This window comes from Cottoperca gobio, chromosome 1 (assembly GCF_900634415.1).
Source record: "Cottoperca gobio chromosome 1, fCotGob3.1, whole genome shotgun sequence".
In the NCBI taxonomy this organism is placed as follows: domain Eukaryota; kingdom Metazoa; phylum Chordata; class Actinopteri; order Perciformes; family Bovichtidae; genus Cottoperca; species Cottoperca gobio.
In genome coordinates this window covers 6,194,701-6,211,367 of record NC_041355.1, presented here as the reverse complement: position 1 = coordinate 6,211,367, position 16,667 = coordinate 6,194,701, and the positions used below count along the sequence as shown (strand labels likewise).

At 45.4% G+C, this 16,667-nt stretch overlaps 1 protein-coding gene across 1 annotated transcript in view; it reads right to left on the bottom strand.

The window, feature by feature from the left end:
* Positions 1 to 627: 627 nt before the first annotated feature.
* Positions 628 to 16,667, bottom strand: part of fat1a (FAT atypical cadherin 1a) — a 68,343-nt gene continuing 52,303 nt past the window's right edge. The window contains 16 exon segments of the mRNA XM_029440882.1: positions 628 to 2,221; positions 3,218 to 3,253; positions 5,151 to 5,288; positions 5,910 to 6,553; positions 6,675 to 6,785; positions 7,032 to 7,185; positions 7,843 to 8,311; positions 9,193 to 9,350; positions 9,501 to 9,632; positions 9,746 to 9,968; positions 10,085 to 10,681; positions 11,316 to 11,513; positions 12,611 to 12,754; positions 12,942 to 13,079; positions 14,549 to 14,763; positions 15,742 to 16,128. Of these exon segments, the coding sequence (XP_029296742.1) occupies positions 1,551 to 2,221; positions 3,218 to 3,253; positions 5,151 to 5,288; positions 5,910 to 6,553; positions 6,675 to 6,785; positions 7,032 to 7,185; positions 7,843 to 8,311; positions 9,193 to 9,350; positions 9,501 to 9,632; positions 9,746 to 9,968; positions 10,085 to 10,681; positions 11,316 to 11,513; positions 12,611 to 12,754; positions 12,942 to 13,079; positions 14,549 to 14,763; positions 15,742 to 16,128 (4,415 nt within the window). The 3' untranslated portion in view covers positions 628 to 1,550.

Genomic DNA, 16,667 nt, shown 5'->3' with positions numbered 1-16,667 from the left:
AAACTAAACAGCCTGTTTGGCATTCACTTCCTGCAGAAGTACTTCCATTTTCAGAACCATTTTTGTTCCAACGTTCGGTGCTTTAGTTTGGGCATGCTTGACTTAATTCCCAGGCCAGACAGTTGGATCTAGGTCTCATCGGACCGGAGAATCTTGTTTCTCACAGATCTGTGTCTGGACGCAGACATTGGTTCCTGTTCTGTAAAGCAATGTCGGCTATGAGGCCTGAGAAAAACAGGTGTGTGCATTTCTAAATCATGTCCTATCAATTGATTTTTAACAGGGTGTAGGCTACGCACATCCAAAAAAAAAGAGATCTTTGTCAGGCAGTCAAATCACCTTGACAAAGCAGAGCAATATATTAACACACACACACGTTCATCACTCAAGTGATTGTGATCTGCATGATTGAGAGCAGAGGTGAAGGACACGGTCTGATGCTCCCACGCGAGGGACAGAGCATGTCTTGTGTTGTGTTCTGACAATGCCTGAAGAAGTTTTTTTTGGATGTGCTTACCTAACACTCGATTTAGAAAGGAACACCTGTAACACCAGGAGGCTTACTACTACAACTTGGTTCTATTCATAAACACAGTTTGGAAATAATTGCACACAGACAGCAGATGATATTTTTTAGGAATAATTTATTGCCAGTAGGAAAGCGTGAGCTTGTGGCAGTATTCAATAAAAACCTTAACAAGACCATAGCATTGCTCACACACACATAGACACCTGAAAAAGTCACGTGTCCATGGATAACTCTGCACTATAAATATATTGGGTCCCATTTTCTTGGTGGAAAAATAAAGAGGTTCCAAAGTCAAAATTTACAAACAAACAAAATTAACAAAACAACAAGAATATGCAGTCGTTCATTGAAGACCCTTTTTGAAATGAGAAGGAGACAATAATTTTTTACGAGTACACTGTGTTTGGAAAAGCCACGCTCTTTTCTTCTCTGTTTTTTTAACGTTTCCTCTTTTTTTGTGAATGTAAGCACAGTAAGGCTGATAATGTCACACCATTTAACTCTTTTTTGTTGAAAATAAAAGCATAGAATATCTACAAAACCTAGTAAACTTTGAAATCAAAACTGTACATTTAAATTTACATTGAAAATGAGGATTTGTATAAAAACATTTGCTTGGTTTTATTTATAGAAACAAAGATGAAATATTATTTTTTTTCTCATGATGCTTTTCCTGACCCTTCAGACAATCCACTTCCTGTGTATGATGACAGTTACTTAAAGCAATGGCACCGGCAACTTAAAAGGGCAGGAGTTGGACTGAGTAGACGTTAAGATGCTACAGAGTCGCTCCGATAGCTTCATGAGATCTTCTCAGCCGATTAGCCTTCACAACCAGTCTCAACAACCCCTGTGTTTAGACTCAATACATCGTGTGTGTGAGAATGTATGTGTGTGTGTGTGTGTGTGTGTGTGTTGTGTTTTCTGTGTACACATACTGTGCATGTTTAGTGTGGCCGGTGTGTAAGGGGTTAACATAAGGTGTAGCTGTGGGTTCAGGCACTTTTGTTTGGATCCAGTGTCAGACTTCAGTGTGCTGTTGGGAGTCGAGCGCCGGGATGACCAGCCGCTCAAAGTGGCCCTCGTCGCCGCTCTCGTAGTCGCTTATCATCGCCTCGGACTCCTCGCAGCACGCCGACATGTCCGAGCAGGAGGCTGTGGACGTGTACAGAGACAGGGACATGTTGTCCAGAGCTGACGAGTCAAAGTCCCGACTACAACCTAAAGGGTAGCCCCCTCTGTAGCCACCGGTGCCCATGGTGGAAGCTGGGGTGTTGGTGCCTGAGGTGGAAGTGGCACCATGGCCCTCGGTGTCGCCCCCGTCGCTAGGGTAGGAGTGCTGTGGCAGGTACTGGTTAAGGCTGTACAGCTGGGGCAGCGCCGGGCGCTGGCGGACCCCAGCCGGGCTGCCCGGACCGGTTGAAGACGGGTCGAAATCTCTTCCCATGGGCCTCAGCGTGTCGCTGTACTCTGGCAAAGGTGGCGGCGGCAGGTCGTCGTTTGCATGGAAATCCTCCGGCGGCGGAGGGAAGTCGCTCTCAATGTCGAAGCCGCCGGGATAGTAGTCGGTGTCGATGGCACTCGGGTCACTGTACAGAGGGGCGGGCGACTCCACAACCTCATACTGTGGAAACTCCTGGATTCCAGGAAGTTGGACACTTGGCATCCAATCAGATGTGTCCCAGTGATATCCTGTTGGATGAGGGAAACCCCAAAGCACACACTCATCAGTATTCTGCACCAAAGCTCATACGCAGTACAATTATAAACGGGCACCAAATGACATGGTGTTAATGTTAAAAACCCACACCATGCAACAGTAACACAATACGTCACGCCAACACAATGAGCTGTTCATTAATAAACACTTAACTTCACACCACTTAGTGAGAGCAACATTTAAAACACATTCACAGACTTAAAACATTCATTTATTATTATCTATATAGCAAAATCCTTCTCTTTGTTCTTCCTGTAGAATGTTTAAATATTTTAGCTCATCTATTAGTGGAGTGCACCTTTAATATATTTGAACATTGTTCTCCACAGTCCTCAGTATCTCCCCACTGCGCCACGTGGCACCGACTTATTTCCTAAGACACGACCACTTCCGAGCCATCTGATCAAATCTACAGGATTTCACTTAAATCCCTCTAGTAATTATACGACACCCACACCTGGAAATACTCTAAATTATTGAAGATAAAGACTTGTGACTTAAAGACAGGGGTGTCCCTCCCTCCACCACTTCACTAGACAAATCATTTAAAACAGCGATGGGACTTTCGGGACACCTGAACCACTTAACATACAGCAAATACTGAGGATTTCAAGTGCTGAATATATTACTGTTGATCTGAGCACTTTTAACACAGACACACAAACAGAAAGAACTTCCATCCAGTCAGCTAAATGAGTTGCTGGGCAAAACATTTGCTCAGATTAACATTTTCTCCAATGTTGTCACAGCATCAGAGCCATGCACGGGAGTGTTTTTAGGGAGATAAATATTCTTACAGAAGCAGACGTAAAGCGGACTGATGCAGAAAGCGCTCTGTGGCCTTTACAGAGCAGGTTTAACCCTCTCCTCATTACGGTGTGGGGTTAGTGGTTAGGAGTTAAAGGGTGGGATCAGGGGGGGGGGGACACACCAGTGAACATCAGGCAAACAAAGATGTAAAAAGTCACCTCTTGGGTTCTTGAGATCATGAGCCAAAAAAGACTCTTTATATGAGGCAAGAAGGAGGAGAAAGAGAGAACAAGAACAAGTCACATTAAATACCTGAGAAGAGAGAACAATCGGAACACGAATGAAATGAAATGAGAGCAATGCAACAATGAAAAGGCATGATAATGATAAAGAGTGATTAATGGACAACAGGGTCTGCCATTTTCTTAAACAGACTTCTTGAGGTGTGTAATCAAAAGTTGGCAAAGATCAATACACACGACGACGACACGGCTGTGCCTCTTTAATTTGGTATTTGCATATCCTTTTTTAATTAGCAGCTGAATCTAAAAAAGGGACGCGTCACGGTTGGATGAGGCGTGTCAGTGTAAGATAATGGCAGCTCTTTGACCTGCACTTCACATCCCAACACCAAGGACAAAACTACTGGCAGATGGAAGCAATAAAAGAATACCTTCTCCTTCCACCGTGTCAACAGCACCGTTGACAAGGTGGATTACAGTCACTATGGAGGCTTGTGAGCAGCAGGAGAGGGGAGAGGGGGTGGGAGAGATCGAGCATTAGTACAAATGCCTTTATAATAATAATAAAAACACATGGAGTGCACGGTGGGAGAGATACCGACACAAGCAACACTTCCCACAAACGCTGTGCTTGTTGCTGGACACAGTTTTCTTATCCGTGTCCACATTGAATGTCGGTGGGGGTCGATTGGGGGAGGGGGGGGGGCGGTTCATGGCTGGGCACAAGACAATGGTGGAAGGTGACACAGTAGGGGGGAGGTTCTGGTTTTGTTTGTGCAAAACAACAACAACAACAACAACGACAACATACTGAGATGCTACGGGGTGCCATTCACAGTACAGATGGAAGAATCAGTGAAATTCCCCCCGAGATATAAACACATTTCCAACCCTAACACAGAGAAAAGCCTGCGTGTGTGTGTGTGTGTGTGTGTGTGTGTGTGTGTGTGTGTGTTTAGAAAAACAAACTGAGGAAATGAGGGGAAACAGACATGGCTTGTTTAGGAAATATTCAATTTTGATTTCAATTTAGGATTGATTTGCTTTTTGGAAGGTTTTGATGACTTATGAGCAGCACAGTCTCCCCCCCCCCCCCGTGATATCCCAGCAATGAGGTGTAAGTGGGATATGAAGAGGAGCAGGGGAACATAACGTATGCTTATACCCTTGTGATATGTTCCTCCGTGTTTGCTTTAAACAGTTTGTAGCTACATTTTGGAGGAAAAAAAACAAGAGGAGACAAAGAAAAAAAAGGCATGCATATAAATAATAATAATAATAATAATAATAATAATAATAATAATAATAATAATAATAATAATAATAATAATAATAATAATAACAAACTAAATGCAGATATATGTCAATGACTAAATGCTTTCTGGGTAAGTCATCAAACTCCTTTTGAACACCGGTAAACAGAGCCGGCAGATTAGAGAACAGGCTCACAATGTTTTTCTTTAAATATATATATTTATATATATAATCCCGGGAGAATTAAAGTGGCTGTGATTGCTTCCGTCTGTACCGGTAGTGATTGAGGACTTACAGGCTGGACCCCTCTATTTAAAACCTTGTTCTGGATCTGTGGACTGATTTGATCCATATGGGAGCTGAAGCCCCGCAGCAAAGAAAAGAAAGAGAAAACAACATGTGACCCGAGAGCCACCATTTGGGCCGTCCATCGTGAGCATGCAAAGAAACAGAGTTAGCAGAAAGATCAAGAAGGCTCTACGAGACAAAGCTAACAGGGCAGAAGAAACACAAGCAAGAACTCATCACCAGTGCAAAAGGACATCTCATAAATGAACATCTTATCAAATATGGCATTTTTCAAACTACGCTGTCTTGTTAGTTTGTCCTCAGATGACTAAGAGGGACAGGTGGAACACGCTGAATGGCAGCATACCGTTATCATCGCAGGACTCTGACTGGAAGGAGCTGAGGGACTGGACCTCGGACATGCTGCCTCTGGTGTTGTAGGGGTGACAGGCGCTGTCCTCCGCAGGCTTCTTGCTCAGGCACGGGTCCAAGTCCACCACTTTAGCTGGAGGAGAAAGCAAGAGTCTGTGTTCAGTGTGGACCTGCAGCACATGGATGAGTTAGAAACACGTCCTGTGTCGGGCAATATGGTGGAAATCCATTATTATAGGGATGTGCAACACATTTACTCTTGAATAGACAAAAATACAACATTAACTGTTTGGGGGGGGGGGGGTGTTGCTACTTTTTAAATTTTCATGGGATTTTTCTACACTTACATATTATAGTATATAAATATATATATATATATACAAATTATAGCATCAAACCGGATACAAATATATATATATATATAAAATGTATGTTTAATTAACTGTGATCCACTGTTACATGTTGCTGCATCAGGACCACAGGATTTGGTTTCTTGGCCAGAATGACTTCATTTGGTACGAAGTGTAGAGATAAAATTAACTCGCAATTATTAGGTGTACTAGTTAAAAATGTCCTCTATTTTTCATATAATTATTCCAAAATGGCATCATCCTTTACAGGAAACCTCCCAAAATAAAGAATGAGAATGACGAAACCCTAAATATAACCACGATGGGATTGCGCCCTGATTGTAATGAAAGCCATAATAGTCGTCATGTGGAGCTCCTGATGAGTACAGCTATTGAGGACTTACAGTCGTAATCATAGTCCCAGTTTGGCTTCTGGATGGAGTCGCTGTCTGAGACGGAGTTGGAGGGAGGGGGAGGGGGGAGGTTGGGTGCTACGCTGCACACGGCCACGGTCTTGCGGTGTCCGTGCACAGAGTCTGGGTTGAAGGTGCTGAACTCCGGGTGCTCCGGGATGGCTGAGCCCTCGAATGAATTCCTGTCCAGGTTGTTTCTTGAGTCGCTTGGAATGCTGGGCGTGTAGGAGATGGGCCTCACGGGGACCTGAGGCGGGATGTCGGAGTAGATGTTCTTGTTGAGTTTGATGTCAAAGTAAGGCCTCTGCAGGAAGGAGTGAGGCACGCTCGAACCTCCGAGATGTTTGTCGTCGTCGCCGTGCTTCGACTTTCTGCGACAAGCCTTCTTGCGGATGATGATGAAGAGGAGGACCAGGATGAAGATGCTGGACACAAACACCACGATGCCAATCACCTCCTCCAGGCCGATGTTCCAGGAGGTGGAGACGAATTCATTGCGGACCTCGGCACGGAGTTCACACACCTGTCCGTTGAAACCCAGCGAGCAGTTACATTTGTAGGAGCCGTACGTGTTCTGGCACTGGCCTCCGTTGGCACACGGGCTCTTGATGCACTCGTCGACATCGTTCAGGCACCTGGACCGCACATTGGAAACGAGTGAGGTGTGTTACAAACTGCTGATGCAAGAGATCAGACTTGTCTACTTGGAGATATTCAATAATTCAGTTCATGGATTTGAACACAAGATGTGCATACCTGTCTCCCTGGAACCCTGCTTCACACTCACACACTGGACCGTCCAGACTGTCAATACACTTCCCACTGTTTTTACAGGGGTTGTCTCTGCAGTACGGCCCCAACTGGCACCTGAATTCAAAAACAAGTTCACTTAAGAAACCTTAAACGATATACGAAGAAAGGGGTTTCTGTAAACAAACATTTTATGTTGCTGAAGGATGAATGCAGATCAGCTGTCTACAAAGACTCAAACTATGAATATATTACTATCCAGCATTAAATGTTAATGACTAAGTATGAATTTCAATATGAGAAGTGCGATGATGTGTAGAAAGTTCCACCAACACGGCATCAATGCTGCATGCTTTGCAGTACCTTTGTCCTGAGTACTGTCCTCTGCACTGGCAGTAGAAGTCGCCTGCACGAGGTACGCAGGTGCCCCCGTACAGGCAGGGGTTGGACGCACAAGGGCTGATGCCAACCTCACAGTGGGTGCCCATGAAAGAGGCCGGACACTTACAGAAGTATCCTGTGGAATTCAGAGCAAAACACATAAAGTATGAAGAGGAGGACATTTTTAAATAACTGTAAATTCTCAAATCCATGTTTGGAAATAATCTCAGGGGGGGGGGGGTTAAAGGTCACACATAAAGGACAGGGGGGAAAAAACTAAATGTACTAGTACTTCTACTTTAATAGTTCACTTTCTGCAGAACTTACATTAATTCCAATAGAACAATGTTGTGCTTACCACACTGTTCTGTTTTTAAAATTGAGCTGATGATAATGAAATTCAACACGTCCTGCAGATGTTTTGCAAAGAAAAGCCTCCCAGTGATGGTGAGGGATTATGCCCCCTGAACCGCTGGCAGGTTTTTAATGCGAAACAGATGCAGAAGTGTTGAGTTTGCATTTACAGCAAACGGCACTAAATGCAAATCAACACAGCATCAGAAAACAGGGAGAGGTCGTACAAAGCTACGATAAAAGACGCTCGTGTCGTGAATAAAACAGCTTCAGCTGCTACACCCGGCTGCAAGTAGCCGACAGGAAGCTATGTGTGTTTGATACGGGATCAGGTAAGCAATTAAAACTCCTCTTGATCTCACCGAGACCTGAGATGATGTGCAGAGAGGAAGGTCAACTCCAGTGAGGAGTGCTATGAGCTGAGCAGGACATTACGTACCTCCATTAGGCAGCGAGGTGCAGCTCCCTCCGTTGCTGCAGGGGTTGCTGGAACAACTCTCAGCAGGTGCGAGTGCACAGCCTGGGCTCACGTCCACGATGTCCTCCAGCACAGCGTGCGCCCGCTGAGCTTTGGTGTTGAGAGGCAGCTCAAGACCGTTCAGCGCGATGGCCTCCATGCAGCCGCGGAGCCCGTTGGTGACGGGCAGGCTGCGTCCGTGGCGAGCCGAGGCGAGCTGCCGTACGTGACCGCCGAAGTAAATGCTGTTGTCGAGGTTGAGGGTCCGCAGGGTGCCCGGCGCTGTGCCTGAGGCGGCGTGCACTCGGTCCAGCACGAGCTTAGCGTAGTTCCCGTCCACCTCCAGAGTGAGAGTGTGCCACTCCCCGTCGTTCACCTGAGCGCTGTGGACCGACACGAGGCCGGGCCCACTGCCGCAGTCGAACTTGTACTGCAGACGGCCGTTCACGATCTATCAGAGTCAGAACATACGGAGTTAGAATGTGATAAACATCCGCGACACGACCCCTGATAAGCTGTAGACGATGGATGGATGCATCACACTTAAGCCAGATATTCGTCTCATTCTGCTCTTTGTTTCCCCTTTTTAAACGCAATACTCCACAGGATTAAAATTTGGCAGAGAAATTGTAATCAAATCATCAAGTCACTGTTATAAATCAATATCTGACACGTCATAAATCACTCCCTATCAGAAAACACAGTGTGCACGGAGAACTCGTTATGAATCTTATCTTGAGAAAGAGCAAACTAATGTGTAAGAGCTCATCTTTATACAACAACATCACTTCTCTCTCTAATTACAATGTTGTTTTAGAAAGCAACAGTTTTGAGATATTAAAAACTTCACATCTGATCAACAATAATAGGTTAGTCTAAAGTCTGGCATGCAGACTGCTATACCAGACAAGCTCCGAGGAATGTGTGGAAAAGTGCTTTCTGTTTCCCTCCCAGTACTAAAATAGCTCCTGTGTGTGAGGATTCTTTTTTCAACCCACCACCACATTCCCAACGTCCCTCATGTGAAAGGGGTTTTAAAATGGCTTTTTGAACCCTTCAGCACAGTTGATTGGTACACATGGCAAGATGGTCTCCTGGGAGGGCGGGTCAGTTTTGTGTTTATTAAGCCCTTCTGATATGGAAATGCCGGGCAGTTATTCACAGGCAAGCTAAGAAATGTAGAGGGACAGTCTGTCTAGACTTAATTATGATAAGCGAGGTTATCATTTCAGTTTTAAAGACGCTGAAGGAATAAATGCACAAATATGGCTGAGCAATAAGGCTGGACAAATACACACACACACACACACACACACACACACACACACTCACCTCGAGGATGCTGTAGTCGGTTCCTTTAGCATACATAACAGTAGCATGGGTGGAGAAGGTCCGGATCCTCAGAGACAGCTTCATCAACTCCTTGTTCTCATTCTCCATCAGAAGGTACTTCACGTAGCCGCTACCGCTGAACGTCAGTGAGTGGCCGTCTGACGTGAAGTAACAGTAACATGTATCAGGAGGAGGTGGGACAAAACATGCAGCATCATCTTTACATTATTTTCATCAAGTAGAAGAAGCCAGACAGGCGAAGGACAAACATATCTGGGAACACAGATTAAGAGGGTGGGTGGTCTTACCGGAACATTTGCCCTTTTTGCCCTCTGGACACACACAACTGTACACGGTTTCTCGAGGCTCTGCCACACACTCCATTCCCTCAGGACACGGGTTGTTCTCACACAGGTTGTTCAAAACGGGACATTTGCCACCTAAATGCCAACAGAGTTCCACTCAGAATGGGAGTTTCTAACAGACAGTAAATGTGTAAATCTGTGTGTGTGTGTGTGTGTGTGTGTGAGAGAGAGAGGTGTAGCCAGTATACCTTCACACTGGCAGGTCGCAGTTCTCAGGTGTCGCGGGGTAACGAAGCTGAGACGAGCCGTGCTAAATGTGGACATGGCGCTCTTGTCCAGGGAGATGACCTCGTCGCAGAAGCTCAACGGGCAGTCCACTCCCGCACACAGCTTCTGCACCACGCGCACGATCCGAACCCCCGTCATCTCCTCGATCACAGCTGCGGAGGAGTTCAGCTTACGAAAGACGACCTGAAGACACGAGAATAATCAGCTTGTCTCAGTATCTTTGGGTTTTGGACCGTTGATTGATGACAAAATCAGCTACAACATGTAGAAAGCTCAAATGTAAAGATGTCTGCTCTCACCTCCTGAGACTGGTAGGGGCTGCCAGATCTCTCTAGAGCCAGCAGCACATCCAGATCTCCTTGTTCTGACGGCTGCAGGCTCACCAGCTGGACTTCACTCCTTCGGACTCCAGCGATGTTTCTCAGTGCTCGCTGGAAGTTGCGCCAGTAATCCCCAATGAACTCCTCGGGGGCAATAGTTGCAAAGCGCACGGCAATAGAGTTGTTCAGGGCCTGGCGAGTCGCTTGTCTGACGTGCACGTTGACGTCCGCCGCTGTGGTGAAGCGGCCGTCAGTCACCGTCACGTTGAGAGGGTAGTGACCGACGTCGAGTGGCCGCAGGGCGATAACTTTACCGTCAGAGGCGGAAACTGAGAACAAGGCGCCGCTGTCGTCGGACGATGAGGAAAACGAAGGGGCGAGGCTGTAGGTGAGAGTATCGTAGATGTCTTGGTCGGTGGCGTGGATCTTGCCCAGGACACCTCCGGGATATTCATCGCCGGCGGTGGTCACGTAGATGTCCAGCGGGAGAATGGCGGGAGGGTAAACGCTCTCCTCGATTATGCGCACACTGATGAAGGCGGTGGACAGAAGCTGAGGTTTGCCACTGTCTGACACCTGGACATGGAAAGGAGTAAGGAGACACTGTGACTTTTTATCTGCAAGCTTTATTTTTCCAACAGCAGAGGGCAATCAAGCTCTTTCACTGAGTTGACGGCCTCTACATCCTGCAGGTGAGCTGCATGTTAAAGCCAAGCGAACATCTACAGATCATGCATGTCAATATTTTCACACGTCATGTCAGCAGTTCGGCAATTAAACTCTGACTCAAATGTGAGTGTGTGTCTCGTGCAACAAGACATCACACTCACATTTCATATCCCATCTGCCTACTCAATTTTTCCCCCGTTCTCTCCTCTAAGGTGACACATCAACACCCAGCAACACACGTCATCGTGCCAACTCAAAGCAAATGTCTTTGATTTATGATTCTCCCTTGAGATGCACGCCCATGCAACAGCTTTATTGTATGCCTATTCCAATTCAGCATTTTACAGTTGTTTGCGTGCCGAAAGGCTTTATTTAGAATACATTTAAACAGGTTTATAAGATGGAGAGACGAACATTTACTAGTTGGGGGGGAGTAAAGAAATAGCAATGACAGAGAAAAGGGAAAAGACAAATGGATCAGGCTGTTGCGCCTTGACGCTTTAAATCAATACAACCTCTCAACCTCTGTGCTGTGACTCACCTGTGCTTGCAGTAAGTAGTGTTCTTTACTCTTCCTATTCAGCGCTCCCACGGCCACTAGAGCTCCCTGCTGATTGATGTGGAAAGCGTCGCCATCATTCCCGTCCACGATGGCGAAGGTGAAAGGTGGCCCGTTGTGGGACGCGTCCCGATCGGTTACGGTGAGCTGAAGAACACTTGTGCCTTTTGGTCGATTCTCCTGTGGGATTCCAGAGAGGCATGTTTAATGTTCGTGATGGGGTTGGTTCTTTAATGTTTGACGGCGTAATGTTTTTTTCAGGAGTTAATATGAACCCAAAGAATATTGCTGACGTGAGAGAAAACTTAACGGCGACATGATACATTGCTGGTATACAAATGCTGATTATAGCTGCTTTTAAGAATAGGGCAAAGTGACGGATGACTTCTTCTTCTGCTCTTATTAATCGGGTGCTGGTTTCACAATTAAGGTTATTTAGTGTTGTGTGTGCCTGAATGGGATTCAGATCTGTCCCTTCTGTTTCAAGTCCTGACACAAAACTCTTTTTTATCCTCAGATGTAAAAAAAAAAGAAAACCCTCTTGATACCCTGGTGGGGTGAACAGTGCGTGGCCTGTGTTTCCTTCTGGTTCTTTTAAGTGTGACTGTGTGCTTTACTTTGATCAAGGATCTATAGTAAGTCAAATAAAGCCAGTCAGGATTTCCAGTCAGGAGGCAAAACAATGTTTCATCCTGAAGTGCTTAAGCTGTGTACGATGTGTACGCAGCCTCCTCACAGTATGTTGCAGTAAATTGTTTTTTTCTTCGGTTTTTCTAAACAGACAGGAAATGAATCACCTTACTTCCTACCTTTTGGAATCAGGATTTTTCTTTTATCTCTCAAAGCAAATACAGATGCATCCACTTTCATTCCATTCATTCACACACATTATCCATTTTACTCCAGTCAACCATCCATCATGCGCTCAGTATCTTGCACTTTCCCACTCTTCATCACTCCGGCCTTAAAGCCTTTCCCTTCCATCCCTTATCTGAGTCCTCATACTTAAGATGCAGCGCAGCGTCTGTCTTTTAATTCTCTCACCCCCCTCCCCTGTCCTTACCTCTCTTCTATCTCCAACCTCCTACTTGCTTCTTGACATTCTAGTCGCAGTCTTCCATTATTCCTCTCTGTTAATCCCTTTCTCCGTGTCCACTGCAATCCTCCCCTCTGCACCTCCCCCTCTCTTCCTCCCTTTCTATCTACCTCATTCCCCTCCTCTCCACCTCTAATCAGCCATCAACGCTGACCCCTCCCCCTCCCCTCCCCCTTCTCACCTGGATGATGAGGCTGTAGTTGGCCTGGGAGAAAAGCGGTGGGTTGTCGTTGACGTCTGAGATGTCTATGTTGATCATGGCGCTGCTGGAGAGCGGGTTCACCCCGTTGTCGGAGGCAACCACCATCAGAGTGTACCCTGAAGTCTGAGGAGAGGGAGAACATTACCATACATCAGCAAGGCTGCTTTTGTATAATGCAGCAGAGATCAGTAAACAAGCTTCCCTATTAGGCGTGACATGAGTCTGATTGGATTCTGCATAGAGTGCAATCAGTCGCTCAGTGGATTAAACTATGTGTACAGTCAGCGTTGCATCGGTTGTTTTCTCTTACTCGCTCTCTGTCCAGCTGGCGAGCAACTTTAAGCTCTCCTCTGACCGGATCGATGGTGAAGGGGCTGCCTTGGTTACCGTCCGCGATGAAGTAGCGCACGTGATCGAAAGAAGGGCCGTCAAGATCCTCAGCCATCACCTTTAAATCAATCAAAACAACAATCAATCAGGGATCCTTTGACATGGCTTTACGAGACGATTTAACTTGTAAATGTTATGTTAACATGTGTCACAGGACATGTGAAAATGTTTTCTCGCTAGTTTAAAGTAGGTAGGACTGGAAACAAATGTGATTTCATATCATTTCATAAATTCCATCAATCAGGATTTTGCAATATTTGAATTAGAATCTGATGACTCTTGGTGGATTCAAACCAAAACCAAAACCAGTGGTCAATGTTGCAGTGTACCTTTGTGTTTACAACAGCCTGTATCTCTCCATTTCAGTTTTACTTCCTTTTAATGGAGGGAGGGGGGGGGGGGCCTAAATTTCCCTCGGGATCAATAAAGTATCTATCTATTGTTGAAAACTACTCGAGCACAGTTTCTATAGTAGCTTTTTTCATTTATAAATAAATAAATCTAAATGTATTGTTAGAGAGAAATAATTTGAATTTTAAAAAGATTTTTGACAGAAATTAATCATTTGAGTAATTTTTCAAGCAAAATGACATGTTCCTGTCCCAGTTTCTCCAATGTCGCAGATCTTCTGTTTTATAGCATTGCATCTTTTGTTGTTTTCTTTTGAACAACTAATCTATTTTTCAAAAACATAATCAGCTGATAAAGCGATAATAAAAATAGCAATAACAATTAGTTGCGTCACTACTTTCACAACATCCTACAGATGTATGTAACCATGGTTTTCTCTTGTCACCTCCTCCAAAACAAACACACACACACACACACACACACACACACACACACACACTCACACACACACACACACACACACACTCACTCTTAAAAACCCACCAACTGTCACATATTGAAAGGGATCCCCAGGGAAATCGGCAGACAGGGAAGATTTACAAGTATGAGACGATAGCAGGTATTAAAATCACATTTTTTGATGGATCATTTATATTCAGGTACATTAGCATACAGATAAATGGCCATAAGCAGAGGTCTTTAATGAGGGGGAGGGAGGAGAGGTGTGCTGCGGGGGTCGACAGAAATAGATGGAGAGACATTTTAACATGCAAAAGGTGAAGAGAAGGCCGTATCTAGGATAGGGGCTTAATGAGTGAAATGCCTTTCAATTAAACAGTTTGAGCATGTGTGTCAGATAATGCATGAGAACACGGGTGCAGTGAGCTTGAAGAACATTGGTGCTAATTTAGCTGTGCCGCCAGATGGTGATTTGCCACAGGTGCAGATGTGTGATAGTGTACGCAGTGAGTAATGGGCAGAGAGGAGAAAGGCTGCGAGGGAGTAAACGAACAAAGTGACAGATCTAGCTGGAGGAAAATTTAAGAGAGAGAGAGAGAGAGATGAAAAATGTCTTTCCCCCTGCGTGCAGCTTCATAGTAATTATGGTTTACTGCTCCCCAACAAGCAAGTATTGTATTTAAACATTTCCCTAAAGATAGAAATGTATATTCGTACCGCCATCACGGTCTTTCCCAGCTCAGTGTCCTCGCTGACGACGGCCGTGTAGACGTCCTGGCTGAAGACAGGTCTGTTGTCGTTGACATCAGTCAGGTTGATGTTCACAGTGGCCATGTCGCTGAGCGGTGGTGAGCCACCATCTGTAGCCTCTACGGTGATGTAGTATTCATGGGAGACCTCGTAGTCCAACGGCTCAATCACAAAGATGTCACCTGAGGACAACAGAAAGACAGCCGGACGTCAGAGAGGGAAGCAGAGCTGGTGTCATGTCCCGAGAGTTCAAACTTCAATACCAACGTGTTATCTAAACGATTAAAAACAACACCTATGATACCACAATGACGAACACTGAGCCTCTTTATTTTTCTGTGTTGTATTTGTAGCATTCTTTGCCAACTGTGAGTCGTTCCTTTTGTTCCTGTCGTAACTGTTTTGTAACGCCAGCCGTCATTGAATCTTATATGAAAGGCAAAAGTTATGCTTGGCTCAAAATAATTCTGTCTTTTCTGTCATTTTTGGTGTTTTCATTAGAAATAAATCAAACGCAGGACAAGGTGTTTGGGATTGCTTAATGCTGCCGTGTTTCAGTTGCTTTGTCCCCATGGCAGTTTATGTCATGATAATGTTAAGACAGGAATGCAGACCATGTAGACTCAACAACACTTAGATGGTCCGGGCGATGAGGCTCTTGACGTTGAACTCCCTGTTCCCTCGTCTGTAACCGAAAGCATCTGAACCGTGTGTATCCTTGAAGCCTAATAAACCTGATAAAAATATATACTTCCTTGTAAAAATCTTGCAAAAAGCTGCTAAAAAAAATATCTATATTTTATTTGTGCATCGTTAACATCCTTGTTTGCTGGATGTGGATTCCTTGCGTACGCACAATACACACTAAATAGGAATCCCCAGTGAAAGCGTTGCTCCACTGTGCAACTAGTTGTCAAAAGCTGCCGTAATCATAACTGTACAACATGGTGTTGGGGAGGGAGATCGGAAAGAAACGGAAATTATTCATGAGGCCCTGGATTATTTACGTGATATTTTCACGTGTATTATAATCTTCATATCAATATTTCATCTTTTAAATATCACAGTTATCATCGAACCCAGTGTATCGGGACGCACGTGGAGCAGAGTAAAAGCTGAGCTGTAACAATGCGTCAAATACACGTCATGCTGCCACGTACCGGTGCGTGGGTCCACGCTGAACATGCCGTGCTCGTTCCCGCTGATGATACCGTAAGAGATCTCTCCGCTAGCGTCCGTGTCCCGGCTGGCTGCCTGCACTCTGAGCACCTGTGTGCCCGCCTCCACGTCCTCTGACAGGGTCGCCATGTATTCACGGTGCTCAAAAACTGGCGGGTTGTCATTGATGTCCAGGACGGAGATCACCACCTGGCACAGTGAGGACAGACGTGGAGAGCCCTGGTCACTGGCGCGGGCCTTCAGCTCGTATGTGGACTGCACCTCGCGGTCCAGCGGACGCTCCAGGCTTATTACGCCGGTGTGCTCGTCAATCGAGAAAAACCCTTCGACAGAATCGACCAACGAGTAGAGGATGTCGCTGTTAAGACCTGCGGGTGAAAAGAACATTTCAGTTTAATTTTTTTTTGCCACCTGACAATCATTCCTGTCTTCTAAGATGTAATACCTCTCAGTTTACAGCCGGTCCCTGTTCCCACAGCTCAGCAATTAAACTGCCGAGTAAAATGTTATCTTCCCCAAAAAAGATAAATAGCCACATCAACAGACGTTCTCATGTAAGCACAGGGGCGTAACGAGCATATTGATTCTTATATTGATGTATTGATTCTACAATGATTTAAACCCTCTCCCTCTCTTCTCATTCCGACACATCCATCTCTCACGCAGACTCGGATAAACAGGAGCTGTAAACGTCTAATCCCTGCCATCCTCATAACTCATGTCCTCCTACTAGCGAGACGCTCCCAGCAACAAGACAGAGACGCATCACAATAATAATCATAATGCCTTTCTGCAGGTGGCCCCCATTTGGAACACGCCATTATATTCCCATTTATCAGGTAAGTGCCCCTGTCCTCTGTGGATCTCATTATCGTGCTGGAGCCTGCCATGGGGAGCCCTGCTTATA